The sequence below is a fragment of the Falco cherrug genome, chromosome 13 (genome assembly GCF_023634085.1).
Source record: "Falco cherrug isolate bFalChe1 chromosome 13, bFalChe1.pri, whole genome shotgun sequence".
Lineage (NCBI taxonomy): Eukaryota > Metazoa > Chordata > Aves > Falconiformes > Falconidae > Falco > Falco cherrug.
Window position 1 is genome coordinate 35500173 of NC_073709.1, and position 17189 is coordinate 35517361.

Below are 17189 nucleotides of genomic sequence, written 5' to 3' on the forward strand. Positions count from 1 at the left end.
TGTGAGCGGCGGTCACCTGTTGGGACAGGAGGCTGGGTGAATTTGGAAACAACAGCTGGAGCCAGTGCTTTGCTGCTGGCACTGAATTTCACAAAATAAATGTGTTACAGGAGCTTTGCTTTTCAAGATGAATGCACAGGCGAGGTTGGTGACAATGTTATAAGCGTTTCATCAGAATTCAGAGCAAAAATTCCAAATTAATCATTTAACTAGAGAGGGAGAAAACAGCTGAGAAGCTGCAACCTGGAAGGGGGGGGGGGGGGAAGGAAAAGATGTGCATAGAATGATGCTTTGGGGTGTTTTCAAAGTATGACTTCAATGTTTAAGAACATACTCTAGAAAGTGCATACTCTAGAAAATTTCAGCTTTGAGGCTTTAAATGCTATCAGACAGTTAACTCAGTGGGTTCCTGGGTTTGCTTCTTTCTCTAGCCCCCCTCCCCCTTCCCCCTCCATCTTATTTTGATGTAATTGCTTGCATTGCAGGATCTCAACTTTGAAAGTTAGTGCTTGTTTAGCTAAGGTGAGTGAGAGAGTGTCGGTGCGCGCATGTGTCAGTGCGCACATGTGTCTGCTCCTTAGCCAGGGGCGTGCCGTCAGGATGCATGTGTTTGTATGTATGTACCTGTGCTCCTTTTCATTACCACCACCTTAGCTGAGGCGTGGGTGGCAGTGATGGGTGTGTGAATGTGTGTATGTGTACATGTACTCTTGTTTGTGATGTCCTCAGCCAGCAGCGGTGGTGGGCTGTGTGCTTCTTGGTATCTTCAGCTTTAGTACCAGGTTGAATAAAGAGGTAGAGCGGAATGAATGAAGGCTAGGAGCTGCTTTATTTTATTGCATGTTTAAAAAGCCATGATCAGGAAAGAGGATTTTTGGCTGACGGACCATCCCAGTTAGTGATGGAAAGAAGGCAGCATTTTTTAAGATAATATCAGGAAATGGTGAGTATCACTTGCCAGTGAACAACCGGTAGTGGAGTATAGGAGTACTGGAGTTCCAGGAGGCTGTCGGACTGTCCTGTTGGAGCTCATTTTCCTTGTTGCTGTCAGTCACCGTTGCTGTCAGTGTTACACAGTCATGTTCACCACAGCACAATACAGAGGCAGCCCTTGCAGTAGTTCCACAGCTCGAGTAATTGCTACTTAATCTGTTTAATTATATGAGCAGGAAGATCCAGATTTATAACTTATCTACCAAAAAGTGCAGTGACTTTAGGGAATCACGGTGATCAGTTCTGGGCAAGACCATGGGGTAGTTGCCATGGGATTTGGCTCAAGCGTTCAGATAGGCACTGCCGTTCTGATCCCTGTGATCAATCCTGCCCTATAGAGGTCTGCAGGGATTAGTGGGAGACCCACTGCTCTCCGGAACTGGTGCCAAACACTTAGCGGTGACAGAAATCTAGGTGATGCAGGGATTGATTAAGTAACAGATCAAAAGAGGGTCATCAGGGACAGCCAAGTTGCTAGGGAGCACCCTTCTAAAAATTGTGTGCTCTTGTGCTGCAAATAAGTACATTTAGACTCCAGGACACGCATGCTAATTTCTGTGGGAAGGGCAGTGGTATTTCAGAAAGCACTGTTTTGAGAAGGGGTTGGAGTTGCAGGGTAACATATACGTGAGCTTGTGAGATCTTTTGAGTGCTGCAGGGGGGGATGAGCAGAGAGTGGAAGGGGGTTACTACCTTCCCGTACGTGGTTCGGTAAGGACCAGGGGCAGAGTACAGGGTCTCCCCCTGTGTAAAAGAGACCTTGAAAACTGGAGAGGGATAGAAAGAAGCTTTGAAGTGCCTTATTGGAAATAAAAGAGCTGCCCAAGTGGGCAGAGCTGATCAGTATGCATGTACTCTTCCCCGAGGAAAAATACCAGGTACTGACAGGACTCTGAAGTGCCTCAGATTGGAGCATGAAGAGCTAATGAATGGATTAGTTTGGATAAGGAGTGTGTTTTTACAGTGAGAGCAACTGCTAGGTAGAATTATAATCTTTCAATATCCTCCAATTAAGACTGGATATCCTTATGGAAGTTTTAACCTTTTTGGGATAACTTTTTAACACAGATAACTCACATCTAGATATGTGCTGTATGGAAGATTTGAGTACATGTTCTGTACTTGCCTTATACATTCAAGCCTGATTCCTCTCTGTGGCTTGTCTAGGGACTAGGGACAGTCAAAGTTAGAACTGGTTAGCAATGGTGTTAGCTAAGCTTAGCCTCTTTGAAGACTTTTCCTTAGTACATCTGGTGTGGTTTGCTGTAACCCATCTTTCTGCTAGTACTCAGTCCTGCCCTCCCTGCCCTAGAGGTGGCCTCCTTGTCTTCGGCCACGCTCCCCACTGCTCACTCCTAGCCTTGCCTAAGTATTTCTGGGGAGCAAGAAGCCTGCCCTAGATGATTTCTCCCATCCTACAAGCAGAGGCTCAAACAGGAAGGGTGGACAGGGATGGGATCACTGATTACAGTCCCGGGGTGGGTATGAGGGCTTAGGGGGCTGTAGCCCTGGGTTTTGGCTGAAGGAATCCAGGCCATCTGGCAAAGAGGCAGGACTCCCAGCTTCCTGACTTCTGGTCTCCACCATGCCCTGCTATCCAAACACAAAGGACAAAACAGCAGGATTGCAGTCACAGTCCAGCAAACCTTCTGCACAAGCTAAAATAATTTTAGCAGGGAGGGCAGGCACATGGTAGGAGGTGAGTGCTTGCTAAGCCCTAAACCTGTCCTGCAGTACAGCTGTCTGTCTTTCCCTTTCCAGTATCATTCCACCTCTGGGCTGTTTTACACTGTTGCTGTATGTTAGCGTAGCAAGGACAGTTGGGTTTTTTCCTTCTGGAGGGGGGGAGGTGGGGTGGAAAAGGCACAGAGGGGAATAGATTTGGCCCTCAGAGAGCACAGTGTATCAGACAGGTATTTGGTAGCAGGCCATCTGTTTTCCAGGAAGAGTGGCCTAATCTCAGGTACAGCACACTAGTATCCACAAAAGTCTGGGTACCACTGCCTGCAGCAATGCAGACACAGGGTGGAGCACAGAGGCTACTTGTGAGACTTGAGAGTGCCAGTGTTGCTTGTAAAAATGTGTTTGGCCTGTGCTTCTGACACACAGCTCCTTTCTCCATGGGGGTCCTGCTGCAGGCTCCTAGGCAGGAGGTCAGGGTGGCTGGCTGGCTCACAGGCACTGACTAGTCCTTCGAGCAGCAAAAGTAACTCTTCTCACTCAGCCTCAGGCACCTTCCTGGGTTTTTCCTGGAGGTGCCACTTACCATGCTGAGTCCCTGGGATTTGAGGTTGTCAGGGTGGTGCTGCTGTATGAGGCTTTCTGCGGGGCTGCTGCTGCCCAGCTTCCGAGTCAGCTCTGTGTGGTACTGTGCAAGAGAAGAGCTGAGTTGTGATGTCTGCATGGGAACATTTGCCTTAATTAAGTCCAGGATAAGAGTGGATTTAAGTGCTTTGGTTTATAAATAAACAGCACTGTGGCCAAGGTAGATTTAAGCAGAGCTGGCAACAGCCCTACTTGGGAAGGGATCTCTTTACCACATGGCCTGCTGTTGGACTTCCTGTTGCATGCTAATCCCTTAAGCCTGCTTTAGCTCTGTTAATTTTCCTTCTTTTCTTTTTTCCCCAATGGGCTGTCTTGGTGGCGTGTGAATGCCAGTGTTCCTCGGCCAAGCTTGTGCCTGCAGCTGGGCCAAGCATCTAGGCTGCCTTCTGAGCGCTGGGTACCATGTGGCAGGACCCCAGGGATGGTGGTGCCTGAATGTGTCCCATTCTCTCTGTCTTACAGGCTCTGCAGTCTGCGCCTGAAGAAACTCACAGTGCTGAAAGAGCTGGACAAAGAGCTAAGCTCAGTGCTTATCGCTGTGAAGATTCAGGTATGTTCCTCTCCTTGCTGCTGCCTGATGGCAGCAAGCCCATCCTTGTGCCCTCTGTGAAGTGCTGGTCTGCATGTCCCTTGCCTTGTGCCCACCCTTTGCTTCTGTCTTGGTTAGCACCCCTGGGGAGATTTTGGCTCTCAGGCAGGTGGGAATGATGCCCCAGGGACAGCAGCAAGCTGCCTGGTGCTTGTTTCTATAAGGGATGAATTTGGTTAGGCCTCTACACTGGCACAGAGTGCTTCTTGCTTCCCTGCCTGCTTCAGCCAAGATCCTCCTCTTGACCTGCTGTTCGGAGTTTGGCATCCCCTACACCACTGTTCCCAACCCTTTAGACAGGCTCAACACTGGTGGTTTCTGGCAGTGTCTTCCATCCAGATCCCCTCCCTGGGGAGTGAAGGGTGGGAACGGAAGGGTGCAAGGGATCAGCAGCTCTGTGCATGACTTCTGCTAACATTTGCACCCCGTGTGATCTCACTGCTGCCTTTGCTGTCCCCTCCCTTTCTCTGTGCATTCCCGCTGGGCCTGGTGCCTCTACTCTCAGCCAGGCCGAGGGGAAGGGAGAGAACCTTTGTCACCAAGGGTGGAGGGAATTTGCTGCCATCCTGGTATGTGTGACCCTTCCCCCTCCCTCTTTGCAGCGGGTGGTGAAGAGATGGGTCTCTGTGGGTGCAGGCACATACTTTGTGCCTGCCAAAGGACAGCATGGAAGCAAGATGCCTCTTGAGTATGCTGTCTCACCACAGCTACCCTTACACAGCTGGGATGCTGGTGTCCTTCCTTTGTTCTTGTCAGCTAGCAGAAAAGCTGCTGATCCCATTGAAAGCACTGTGGGGCGGGAGCTCAGCAGCTTTGCACTCCCACAAAGCTCTTTGTGCCACGCATATTAGGATCTAAATCCTGGATTAGTGCTGGAAGCTGCAGTATTAGTGGAGGTCTGGGAGCTGGGGTTTGCCTTCGTGGCAGACCTGATTCACCTGCACAGAAGGAACTGAAAGCAAAATGTGTGAAACTCAAGGCCTGGAGTGAGGACAGCAGGAGGATGCTGTGGTCCACACACTATTGATCAGTGTCCCACTTTGCTGGCCTTTCTATCCCTGTGTGTATGGTACCATTCAGGAGAGCTGAAAGCACTGGGATTTCACTCCCAGAACCTGTCCCCCTTTGGTGCAGGTTTTAGCAAGGGAACAGCCAGGGCAGGAGAGAGCTGCCTGGCCCCTGGAAATGCAGGAGTAATCAAGGCTGGGCCACGGGTGCCAGCAGCACAGGACTCGGGGGCTGGGAGCGAGCTGGGGGCTGTGGGTCCCATGTGTCTGGGAGGGCTAGGCTGGTCCCTTGCTCCTTTTATCTCCTGCACTGTTGGCCCAAGCTGTCTGTGCTTCTGTGGACTCGGGACCCTTGGGCTCCCAGGCAGCCCCCCTTATGGCAGAGTGTCCATGTGCTGAGCATGTACATCCTCAGTTGCCCTCTCTCTCATGCACTGCAAACATGAGACTGGAGGAGGCTGCACAGTGGGACTGCAGCTCTTGCAAACAGATCACCCCCATCCCTGCCACAAGCCAACTTTGCAACCTGTTGGCAAAAGAAATTAACAGGCTTCAGCAGTGACTGAGGTCACAGGGATTTTTCACCGCAGGGCTCCTTTCCCTGCCAGGGAACGGAGACTGCATTCTGGGGCTTAATTTAGACGTGGTCACCTCCTCTCTGTGTGGCCACATGCCCATGGCTGCATGCTGATGTAGGCTCCCTGCGAAGCTGAAGGGAGCTGGAGGAGAATGCTTCTGCCCACATTACCCTGTGGCTTGACACTCGTTGTGGGAGTGGGTTGGATTTGTATGCTTCCCCAGGCTGGTTCCACCTGCCTGACCAGCCGCCTTGGCAGGGTCAGGCACTGCTGAGCCTTCCTGGAAGGCAGATGGAAGCCGTAGGCAGCTTCACCACAGCCTGCCTACAGAATGGCCTCAGATGGATCCATCCCTCCTGCTCCTCTCCTAGGTAACAGATGAGTCACGCTAGCAAGAAGCTGTTTGAAGGCTGCCTGGCAAGCGTTGCCATCTCCATCTCATGGATGGAAACAGCTGATGCATGTAATTTGTGGAGGACCTGCAAGTTCCCAAGGGGGCAGCTGGGGACTAGTGGAAAGGGGAGCTATATTTTCTCTCATTTCAGTAGTAGCTCTGTTGGGTTAAGGAAATCAGCTGTCAGGAAGTTGGTGCTCTGAAAGGCAGATTGCATGGAAACAAAGCTCTGACCCTGCCTGAGTGGGACTGGCATCAAGACAACAGCCCCAGCGCTGGAGACAGTCTGCTGAATGAATGTACGTGACCCAGAAGGTGGTGTAAGCCTGTCTAGAATATCTGATCTCCTTGTTGCAGTGATCATGCCCTTCTGGTCTTAAAAGACAAGTTTCCAAGTGTGGCGTGTGCTGTTATTTGTGCCTTCATCTAAAAAGACCACTGTCAAAGGACTAAGGGCGCTTTCTGTGTCTACAGAACACACCCATTTCCCAGAAGTGATTTGAATATTTAACGTTCAGTGGCTTCCAGTGAGGTGAAGTCTGCACTACTGTGGAAAAGGGGATTTACTCTCATATCACTTGCGTGGTTTTTAAACATTATCCCTCATTATATCTTTCAACAGACTGGAGATGTCATAGAGCGTTCCTTCTGTGTATTGTTCAGCATGGCATTAAGAGATTCAGATGTGCCTGACTCTGCTCCATAAAGGTGCAGATATCTGTCTTGGCATCGTAACGAACTGTGGTGTGAAGGGAAATGCGGTTGTTCCTCTCAGCAGAGAGACTTGCTATAATTCAGAAACACCCAGCCTTGAGCCATGAATAGAGGAAACAATCAAAGAAAGAAGAAAACAAACCCCAGAACTTTCAGCTCCTGTGACAGGTGCTGTGGGAGGGATGCAGAGCCTGCTGCAGCAGCTTGCAGGATGTGGCTGGTGACTCAGGTTCAGCCCTTGGTGCTGCTGTAGAGGGATGATGCTGGCAGCCCCTACATAGACCAGAATGTGTGTTACAAAACAGGCCAGGCTGAGCTCATTTGCCTCCGCCAGGCCTGCCTGCTGCCCTGGCCCTGCTCCCTGCAGGAGCTTGGATGTTTTGCTCCTTCTTGCTATGCATGGAAGATACATGAAGAGTTTTCTGTCTACACCTCAGTCATGCTTTGTTTCTAATCTTTTTGCAATCACTTGTAGGATTTTCCACTCCTGCCTGAGCAATCCCAGCTACCCCCTAAATAATGAAATTTGCTGATGATATTTAATGGGCTGTTCTCTCGCAAAATGCACCTTTAGGTTGAATTCTGGGTGGTGTTTTGCTGTCTGCCTTGGCCTGGTCTCCCATACTATGTTAGTTCTCTCTCCTGTTCCAGGTTTGGTATGCTCTTCTAGCCTCAACCCTGTGTTTTAAACAAGACCCATCAGTACAGATTTATACCTGAAACTGGGGATTGTACCTTACAAACCAGACCGGGGCATCATGCACCTGTGTATAGTAGTGAAAGGTCCTGTATGTTTTCAATCTATTAGGTAGTGAAGATCTGTGACCACAACCTCTCCCTATTGCTTTTCACTTCTTTAACTGTCTTTGTCACCTTTGATCTTCATGTAATGGTCTGATAATAAGTTTTCCTGTAGTACTGATGGTGATACTCAACTGTTTTGCTGAGAAATTGGTCTTGCCTGACATTACTCAAATTGCAGAACAGCTGAGCTATATCAGGTGCTCAAGGCCATGTCCAGTTGAGGTTTGAATTTCTCAAGGGATGGAGAATCCTGTCTTTGTGTGTCCTGCCCCAAGGTTTGACTGCATTCACAGAGAAAAAAAAAAAATATCCCAACATCTAATGGTAATTCCTCATGCTCCAGCTCATCCCTGTTGCCTCTCACTCTGTTCTTGTCCACCTCTGAGAGGAGTTCACTTCTGTCTTCTCTGCACCCTCCTGCTAAGTGTCTGTAGGCAGCAGTAATGTACCGCTTCACCTTCTCTTTTTCCAGCTGAACAAACCCAGCTCACTCAGCCTCTCCTTGTATGTTCTGTGGTCCAGCCCCTGATCATCCTGATGTCTTTGGCTGGACTTGCTCTGATCTGCAAATGTCTGTCTTGTACTGGGGAGCCCAAACTGGTTCTGGAATCTAGTTGTGGTGTCATCAGTGCTGAATAGAGGGGAGGAATCCCTTTTCCCTGTCTGCACATTTGCTGAGGCTGAGATCCGTGTCATTGCTGCAACAGGGCATGCTGCCATTGTAGGGGTACCTTGATGCTTGCCAGGATCTCCGCTGTCCCTTTCTGCAGAGCCTGTCCTGCTCCCTGGGGTGCTTCACAGGCAGCAAAGTTGTGGGATGTCCTAGGGGAAGACTTTGCTTTTGCCTTTATTGAACCTCATGAGGTTTGTGTCAACCTTACTAGAAATCCTAAGTTGTTTTTAATTCTCTGTTGCTGGTAGGCAGGTAGTAGCCCACAGGTGGAAAAATAACCAGTTTCTAATCTGTTTAATTGGAACAATGCTAGTTTCTGCTGGGTCATGATTTGTTCCTGAAACTGATCCATGTTTCCTACTGGATATGTGAGTACCATCCATGTCATGAAACTTGGTGTACCTTACAGGCTGAACTTGAGCTTTAGGGCAGTGGCTTTACCTTGCTGAGAGGACTGTACCTCAAGCATTTCTAGTACAATGTCTAGCCCTGTTTTTTACCCCAAGTGCTGGCTGAGCTTAGACATTATGGTCTCTCTATCTTCAGTGATGCCACAGACTGGGTATCTCCCAGGGCTTCAGCTCAGCCATGATGCAGCCTGCCAGGTCATTGCACCCGTCAAGGACTGTCCCGGACCTAAAAGTGCTGCTGATTAGGGGGTCTCTCAGCTCCGCTGCTGCTCCTTTCTGCTTGCATTGTGATAATGAACCAGTCTTTGTCCCAGTCCTTGCAATGCCACATGGATGTGCACCAGTGTTTCACTTTAGGGCCAGAGCCGATGACTGGAGCTGGGTGTGGTACTTCTGCAGTGGTGAATGACAGTAACACACAGAATGACAATGTTTATGAAACCTTGACTCACTGGACATGCCACCCAGGCTGATCTCACCTTTCTTTTGCTGTAACTCCGTCCCCAGAAATAGCATCTGCAAGAAGAATAATTGCATCAGTATGTGTGTTTTGACGGAAGAATGAATCTTTGGTGGATAGTCTGTCTGCAACAAACAGCAAATGGTAACATGTTAAAGTAAATGGTCACTGTCACAGTGACCACTTATCATCTCTTATTAAGAGTTCAGGAAGGAAGAGTCAGTGCATTCTTGGCCAGGAAAGCTCACAGATGGTGAAGGGGATAAGCTCCACCTCCTCTCTTCAGTTTTAGGAATACCATTCACAGGAAAGCCTCACTCCTGGCACAGTCACTGGGATCAATGTTGCAGACAGCTCAGATTGGGCCTCTTGAAAACCAGCGAGGGTTTCGCTAGAGGTTGTTATTGCTTGGATATCAGTGAGAACTGTAGCGCTGCATCACTGCAAAATATGGAGCCCTTTCTTGCTTCCTCTCTATAGGTTATTTGGGTTTTTTCCTTGCTGGCATGGGTAACACCAGCAACAGAGGTGCAAGAAAGGTCTTATATCAGCACCACCCAGGCTTGCCGGACCGTGCTGAAGTTCCCATCAGCAAGTTTCCTCGGTGCTTGCTGGGTGTTGAAACATGCCCTTGCCCATTGCCATGCTCTTTGACTGCAGAGGGGAGGTAGCCGTGGTCTCCTTTATGGTGCCACCTGCATTCTCCTGTCATGACTTCTGGGGCTGCTGTCCCATTTGCAGTGGAGATGAAGAGCTGGGTGCTCTGAGCTCACCTAACCTTAGTCAAATCTAGGATTTGTCTAAGTTGCTGAAGGGTCTCAGGCCACGGCCAGCTTAGGATCTTGCCAGACACAGCATCCATCAAGATCAAGCTGGGAAGGGTGTAGGGGATGCAGTGAGGTCCTGGGAAGGGGCAACATATATGAGGTGGGAGCTGGTTCCTTTGAACTGCTGTGCCTATTTGATTAGCTTTGACCCACCTGCTCCCTAGCCCATGGTTTAATTTAAGGAGTGCTTACAAAAGCAATGATAACTGATTTGCAAGAACAGATGTACTGGCCTGTAACTAGGCTGTTACCTCCCTAAATCAATGTCTCAGCTTGCTAGCCCATTCACAGGGAGGCAGGAGAGAGTGAGGAACCACCATGGGTTATTTTATACTTGGAGCTGGTCCCACAGCCCTGCCAGGGGTACAGCCAGTGGGCATGGGCCTTTTGTGGGATCTGAGTTGTGCCACCTTGCAACCAAGAGAGCTTGGTGCATGCAGACAGCATTTTTCATCCCCCAAGTCACTCAGGGTCTCTGTCAGCAGCAAAGCTGTAGAGATTAATTAAAGACAGAATAAAAGAGTTGGAGTGGGCATGCGGTTAGAGTGCCTCTCTAACTGTCCTCCTGGGGCAAAAAAAACATTTGTATATGTGGAGAGATACAGTGTTGCCCAAGGAACCAAGATTAGGAGTTTTCTGAGACACAAGCTGAGCAGGCAGGAGGACTGCTGTTTCCCTGGGGCATCCTGCCTTGGTCCCAGCAGAGCCGTCCTGGCCAGCTGTGCTTAGGCAGGGGTCTGTGTGCTGGGGGGCAGAGATGGGCTCCAGGAGCTGTCCCTTTCCTGGCTAGGGAGTGTGTTGGGACCCTTTTCTTCTTCTACTGGTTGCTGTATGCATGGCTCCCTCTGGCTCTAGCAGTGTCCCTCCACAGCATCTGGTGGGCTCCAGGTGCAAGAAGCTGGATTAAGCAGAGCAGGCTAGGGAAGAAGAGCAAGTGCTCCCTGGCAGGTGGGCAAGGAGAAGGGGCCTCTGGCAGCCCAGGAGAAACTGCAGGCTTTCTGCAAAGTGTTAATTGGTGTGTGTAAGGTGGCTCTGTGAGGTGGAACAGGATAAAGTCAAGGCACTGGCTCTTTCCCTGCGGACTGTGAACATTCTTGACTTGTGTGTGTGGTGCAGCAGAGTCTCTGGCCAAGATACTCCAGCTTAGCTGTGTGCATCTACCAATCTTGTTGTAGGGTTCAAAACGAGTCCTGAGATCAAATGAATACGTCCTCCCACCTGGTGGCCTGATGGAGACTGAGCTGGAGCTGACCTTCTCACTGCAGGTACCTTGTGTTGCCTGGTCCCCTGGGCTCCCTGGTGCTCCCCTCACCTGGCATTTCTCAGCAAGCATGGCTTTGGGGGCTCAATGTGAAGGGGACGAACTCTGAGGAGAGGCCTCCTGTGGTTGCCCATGCTCAGATTGTAACAGCACAGATTCCTGCTGCTGGCCAGCTGCTCCGTTGCTCCAGGGGTTGTTTTGCTGGGCATGGGGATTTGGAGGATGATGCAAAGTGCAGGTGGCCTTTGAAGGGCACCTCAAGCTCAGCAGGTCAGATCCTGCTGTACATCAGCACTGAGGGAGAGTTTTCTACCTGTGTGTCGTGCAGAGCCCTGCCCTCATGCTGTCGTCTTCCCTGTGCTTCCCTTCCCCAGTACCCACACTTTCTCAAGAGAGATGGCAACAAACTACAGATCATGCTGCAGCGGAGGAAGAGATACAAGAACCGCACAATCCTGGGCTACAAGACACTCGCAGTGGGCATCATTAACATGGCTGAGGTACAGGGTGCTGAGAACAGAGGGGAGCTTCACATGGCCTCCCTGTGGCAGTGCTGGGGAGGGAGCTGGGCTGGCTGGCAGGTGCTCGGTGCTGTGAATGCCCTGGGTTATTGGCTAGCTGTAAGACAGTGGGGGTGGGCTGCCAGCTGCCATTGTATCATGCTGGCAGGGGGCTTGTCTGTCTGCCTAGGTGATGCAGCACCCAACGGACGGTGGACAGCTTCTGGGCCTCCACAGCAACATGAAGGACGTGAACATTCGAGTGGCTGAAATCAGCATCTACTCTTTGTCCAGTCAGCCCATTGACCATGAGGACGGGAGTGTCCCCTCAGGTCCTAAAATCAAAGCTTCAGGTGTGTTAGCACTCATCACAGACCTGAAGGCAAGCGTTTTGGGCAGGACATGGGTAATGGAGTGTGTCCCCAAGCGTCTGCCAACAATACCAATCATTTCACTGGTGCCATGACAGGTGTCATGCTTAGCTGTGGTATCTGCACTGTCTGCTTTCAGATCGTTCCCCAGACATTGATAACTACTCTGAAGAAGAGGATGACAGCTTCTCCTCAGAGCAGGAAGCCAGCGATGATGCTGTGCAGGGTCAGGTAAGGGAGGCCTGGCAAGGTGACTTACGTCCTGGTCCCGTTTCTGGGGCAGGAGTCAGGAGTTGAGGGTCTTAATCACCCTGAGCCCTCTTACCTCCCTTGTAAACATTTGTTATGGTTTCAGAGGGCAGAAGGCCACAATACCTGACAGCAGGAAGAACTATGGGCTGCTGTCAAGTCCGTGGTAGGGCAAGGGAGGGACTTTGGAGAGCCATAGGTCTCACCCATCTGTCCTTGCAACTGTCCTGTCTGCAGCATAAAACCCCTGCTGAGCCCCCTGCATCTTGCACCATGATTTTCCCCTGTCTCCCTGTGGTAAGAGGCCAAAGGCTGCCCTCTCTCTGAGAGAGAACAGATTTTAGGAAGAAGTGCAGTTTGGGTCTGAGAATGGTCAGAGGTGGCAGGCCCATCCCAGCCCTGTGATGAGCTGTGCCATTGCTGTTTGCTGTCCTCTTGTGGTGCCTGCACTCGAGGCCAGAAAAAAACTTTTGGTACTAGCATGCTGATCAAGCACAGGGACAACCCCCTGTTCAGGGTCCTCCACATTACCTGTCCCATCGTGCTGGGTTAAGACATCAGGGCCCCATGTATTTAGGCTGATCCCTGGAAGAACACCTTTTGTGAGCTCAGGTGCTGTGCCCTCTGAGCTAACCATGGAGAGGGGAGAGCAGGAGAACAACACATGGGTCCCGGGAAGGCTGGTGAGTGCGGAGAGAAGAGTTTTAGATTGTAGCAAGGGCTGTTGCAGGAAGTTTCTCTTTCTCCTCGGAATCTTGCTGCTACACGTCCCTGTGGTTCGTATAGCCTGGGGGCAAAGGCACTGGGGAAGAACGTCTATTGGGGGACAGTGCTAAGGAAGGAGAAGGTGCTGCATAGAGAGAGGTGGGAGAAGTGAGAAGCAAGACTGAAGGAGTAAGGTAGACCAAAGCTTTTCAAAATAGGGAGCAAGTGTAGAGCAGGGGAACTTCTAGGAAGTGCTGCTGCCTGTACTCGAGTTGCTCTGTTGTGCTGTGACCTTTTGCCTGCAGGATCTGTTTGATGAAGAGGATGACCTGAGGAAAACCAAGAAGGCTAGGAGGAAAATGATCCGAACTGCATCAATGACCAGAGTAATATCAGCACTTGCAATGTGATCAAAGGGATGGAAGGGATTCACTTCTCCTCCTCCCTGCAGGGAGTGAGGGGAGTTTGGAGGGAGTGCTGGTACTGGTGAAGAGCAGGGGAGCCTGAGAAAAAGGGGCAAACCTCTTGCCACTAACAAGTTAGCTTGCTGCTCAGAGCTGTACCCCAGCTCACAGTCTGTGCTGTGTTTAGCCTGGCTTTGTATCAGTGATGATCTGTGTGTGACACAGTTCTGACTAGCTGCTGTGACATGGTCTCTCCATCCCTGAGGAAGGATAAGGCTGGTACAAGGAAGGGTGAGCCATCAGCTACTCCTCTGCCTGTCAGCAGAAGTGGGAAGCTGCCCTGCCAACCCCCTGCTCTCCAAGCATCTCCTCATCCCCATCTGCTTCAGCCCTGCAGGTCCCTGGGCATTTGTTCCTGAGTTTGTTCCCCATCCTTTCTTGCTTGAAGGCGGCATTCCTCAACCAGACGGTCTGGGGAGAAAGGGGATTTAAATGGAGAGAAAGTGCTATTCCAGCCTGTAGCAGAGAGAGTTTAAGTCCTTGTGCCCTCCCTCATGCCTGGATACAGTGGCTTCTATCGGAGTCCAGATTTAGTCCAAATCCTACAGCAGATTTAAAGAGCAAGGGACATCATAGCTGACCTTGGGCCTGTGGACCCAGAAAGGAGCTGATGGCATATAAAAGAGAGCAACCGTGGACTGTATGTTAGTCATCTTGGAACGTGATTTCATAGTTTTACTGATCTTTTTTTCTTCCCTTGTTTTGTTTTAGCAACCAAACTTCAAGCAGAAATTTGTGGCTTTGCTGAAGAGGTTTAAAGTGACGGAGGAGGTAAGAAGCAGGAAGGCTGCCTCACCTGTCAGTGTCTCCTGCAGATGTGTAGGGGTCAGAGTGCTGGTTCCCACTCACTGGGAGCACAAGGCATGAGCTGCAGGTGCTCAGGGGTGTTAGCAAAGGTGGTGTGAGACATGGCACAGACCGGGCCTTGGCTTTTCCAAAGCTTTCTGCCTCAAGAAAGCAGCTCTGAGCCTCATGCTCAAATCAAACACACCTTCCTGTTGGGGAGAGAGGCCAGCCGCAGAAGGATGCTGTCATACACTGGTTCTGCCCCAGGAGCTGGCATTGCAGGGGCAATCCTGTTCATGACTGAGAGCAAGCTAACATCAGCCTGGGGGTGGCTGGTCTTGACTGGAAGCCTGCACTGAGTGTGCAGGACAGCCAGTAGAGGTCCTCCCAGGTGTCTTAACACTCAGGACGTGTTATGGGTGTCTGACATTCCTATGGTTGTCATGCTGACAGTGTCACTTGATTCTTCCACAGTCTGGATTTGGCTCCCTGGGGTGGGAACAGTACCATGGTGTGCCTTGTGGCTGGGAGGGAGCTTGTTTCGTGCCTGGCCTGGGACGCAGGTGACTCCATCTCTTCATTGCCCTCTGGGCTTGGTCCCACAGGTCCTGGACTCTGACCCTGTAGACCAGACCCAGGAGGTGGAGGAAGACCTGGGCTTGCTCTATGACAGCCTGGAAGAGTGCAACAACAGTGACAGTGGCCCGGAGATTGAGGACAATGAGAGCGTGCACAGCACACCCAAGCCCACCCTGAGGTAAGGGTTGCAGGGAGTCACAGGTCAGCAGCACAGTCTATAGGACCTAGAGAAACGCCCTGACACTTTTCTGTTCCTTGGGCTAATGAAGGCATTGTCCTGTCTCCATTCCCATTGTTGGCACCACTGAGCTCCTCACGTACATATCTTGTTTAATAAATTCAACACTCCCCATTAAAACTGCCTTCCTTCACATTTAGTCTCATTTAATTTCCTGCCAGACCAGCACCTGACACTTACTGATCTGCTGGAAGAGTACCTACTTGATCTAAGCCCCTGCTGTTCCCAGCTCTCATATCTTTCTGCTGACAGCCCTGGCCTTCTCAGAGCTCTCCACGCTGAAGCATGCCTGTCTTTTGAGCACTTTGTGACTGTTGGGGCCAGTCCTTGTGTCCCTGTGAGATCTGCATGCTGTGTTCCCACCCTTTGTGGAGACTTGTGACTAGCAACCATCAACGATGTTTCTCACCTCATTCCCCAGGCACTCAGTGGCTTGACTTGCTCTGCCAAGCACTGCTGACTTGGCATAGAGGTCTCCAGTGGACCATGCAGTGAAACCAGGCTTTTCTCCCACAGGATCTGTGTTTACCTGGCCTCTCTGCTCATGGCTGTTCTGTTTCTGTGCTGTCCTTTTGTGAGAAAATTGCCTTTTATTGTCTTTCTACTTGGCTGCTTCACAGTGTGCTGGGTCTCTTCTAGCCAAGCCAAGCTTACTTGTCATTATTGTTTCTACAGTTTGGTATTGAAATATAATTTAGATTGGTTAGAATCCCTGCTGAAGGTACTTAGCAGGGGTAGCAGACTTGGTCTGTCACAAGCAAACTGAAATTAAATCTGCTGGATTCAGGAACCCATGAGGCACCAGGGAAGAAACAGGAACATGACAGAAGTCATGCTTTCCACAAACCCACAAACCGTTGTGAAGGAGACAGCAGGCATGTGTGCAAGGGGGTGATGCTGAGGTGGCCTGCTTGAACTCCAAGGGCTTTCACATGATCTCTCATGAAAGGAAACACAGGTGTTGCGGGAGAAAAAGGAAGGTCCTTTTGTGGTCAGATAACCGTTTTATGTATGTAAACTATGTAAAGAAACTGTAAGAAAAGTCTGTTGAAAGTATTTAAGTATAAGACCCTGCCCTCATTCTGCAAGTGCCTGCTTCCAAACATCTGGTCTGGAAGAGCATCCTAGAGTAAGTGCTGGTTTGTGCTTATGCCTGCCATCACAGTCTTCCTTGGGTGTTTGCTGCAGTCTCTGGTAGGACAGCCTATTGGGCCCTGGGCTGTTTTGCAGCCGGTTCACGAAGCGTTCCTAGCTTGGTTTGCTCTCCAGTGTCTTAGTTTCTGGCAATGCTGAGTGTGTATTCCCTTGAATTCACATTACTGGGTCTGTACTTTTTCTAAGGAGATGTGGGAGCCAACTGCTACGGTCTTCAGCGTAGACTTTAGTGTAGACTGCATGGTACCAAGGCCCTGCATAGCCTTCTCAGCTGGTGATGACCTTCCAGCGCAGCCTGTAAATTCAAGATGTGATCCTCGAGTTGGATTTCTTTATTGTCATAGACAGCCTTGCAAGACACTGTGAAGGCCTCTGTGGAGCAAGGGCTTTAAGGTAGTCCTTGAGGGTGAGCAGTGGCCAGTGCCCTGGCTTGGGCCAGTGGTGTTGGGGGCAGATAGCCATGCTTTTGGTCAGCCCAGGAGGCCACACAGCTGTGGGTTGCTTCTGCACTGGAGTGAAAGTGGAGCTAGAACTGAGGCTGTTAGGTAAGATCTCAACAGTCAGAGCCTTTGGTTGAAGATTGGGGTGAAAGAGCAAATGTTTCCATAGGTGACTGGGAAAGTGGATGGGGGAGAGGGGGCTAATTCATTGCAAACAGAAGGAAGCTGTGCAGAAGGTCTGGGATTTACCTAAATCTCAACCTGCTGAGACTCAGACTCAATCATGCCTATAGCCTTTAAGCTGCAGAACAGGGAAAGCTGGGAACTGCAGAAGAGCTCTGTGCTCAGTGTGACACATTCTCTAGGGGTGAAAGGCTCTGAATTGCAAGCAAGAGGGCAGAAACACATAGAGCTGTCATGGGAAAGGGGGAGACAGCCCCATTTAAATGGGGTGTTGAAAGCCAGATCAAGTGTATACAGTCCAGACACACCCAGTGTTGAAGAAAAAAGAAGGGATGAAGATACCTTTTTGAGGTACCAGTGGAGCCCAGGGGTATGTCCACCTTCTAGTGGGATTATGGGGAAAATACAGAGGAGTGTGGGAGAGATGCTGAATGGGGTGTGAATTACTAGAACACTTACATATTTCTCTGACTTGACTCTGAAG

At 50.3% G+C, this 17189-nt stretch overlaps 1 protein-coding gene across 4 annotated transcripts in view; it reads left to right on the plus strand.

Moving 5' to 3' along the window:
* The window catches only part of LOC102047912 (phosphofurin acidic cluster sorting protein 1-like), a 69614-nt gene that overhangs the window by 44118 nt on the left and 8307 nt on the right, over nucleotides 1–17189 (plus strand). For 3 of the 4 annotated variants that reach the window (XM_055726202.1, XM_055726204.1, XM_055726205.1), the window contains exons 2-9: nucleotides 3781–3868; nucleotides 10950–11039; nucleotides 11410–11535; nucleotides 11726–11888; nucleotides 12046–12137; nucleotides 13166–13246; nucleotides 14036–14095; nucleotides 14716–14867. In XM_055726202.1, the coding sequence (XP_055582177.1) occupies nucleotides 3781–3868; nucleotides 10950–11039; nucleotides 11410–11535; nucleotides 11726–11888; nucleotides 12046–12137; nucleotides 13166–13246; nucleotides 14036–14095; nucleotides 14716–14867 (852 nt within the window). Of the gene's footprint in view, nucleotides 1–3780; nucleotides 3869–6046; nucleotides 6186–6508; nucleotides 6595–10949; nucleotides 11040–11409; nucleotides 11536–11725; nucleotides 11889–12045; nucleotides 12138–13165; nucleotides 13247–14035; nucleotides 14096–14715; nucleotides 14868–17189 lie in introns of those variants that run through there. The other variant, XM_055726206.1, reaches the window with a different exon arrangement.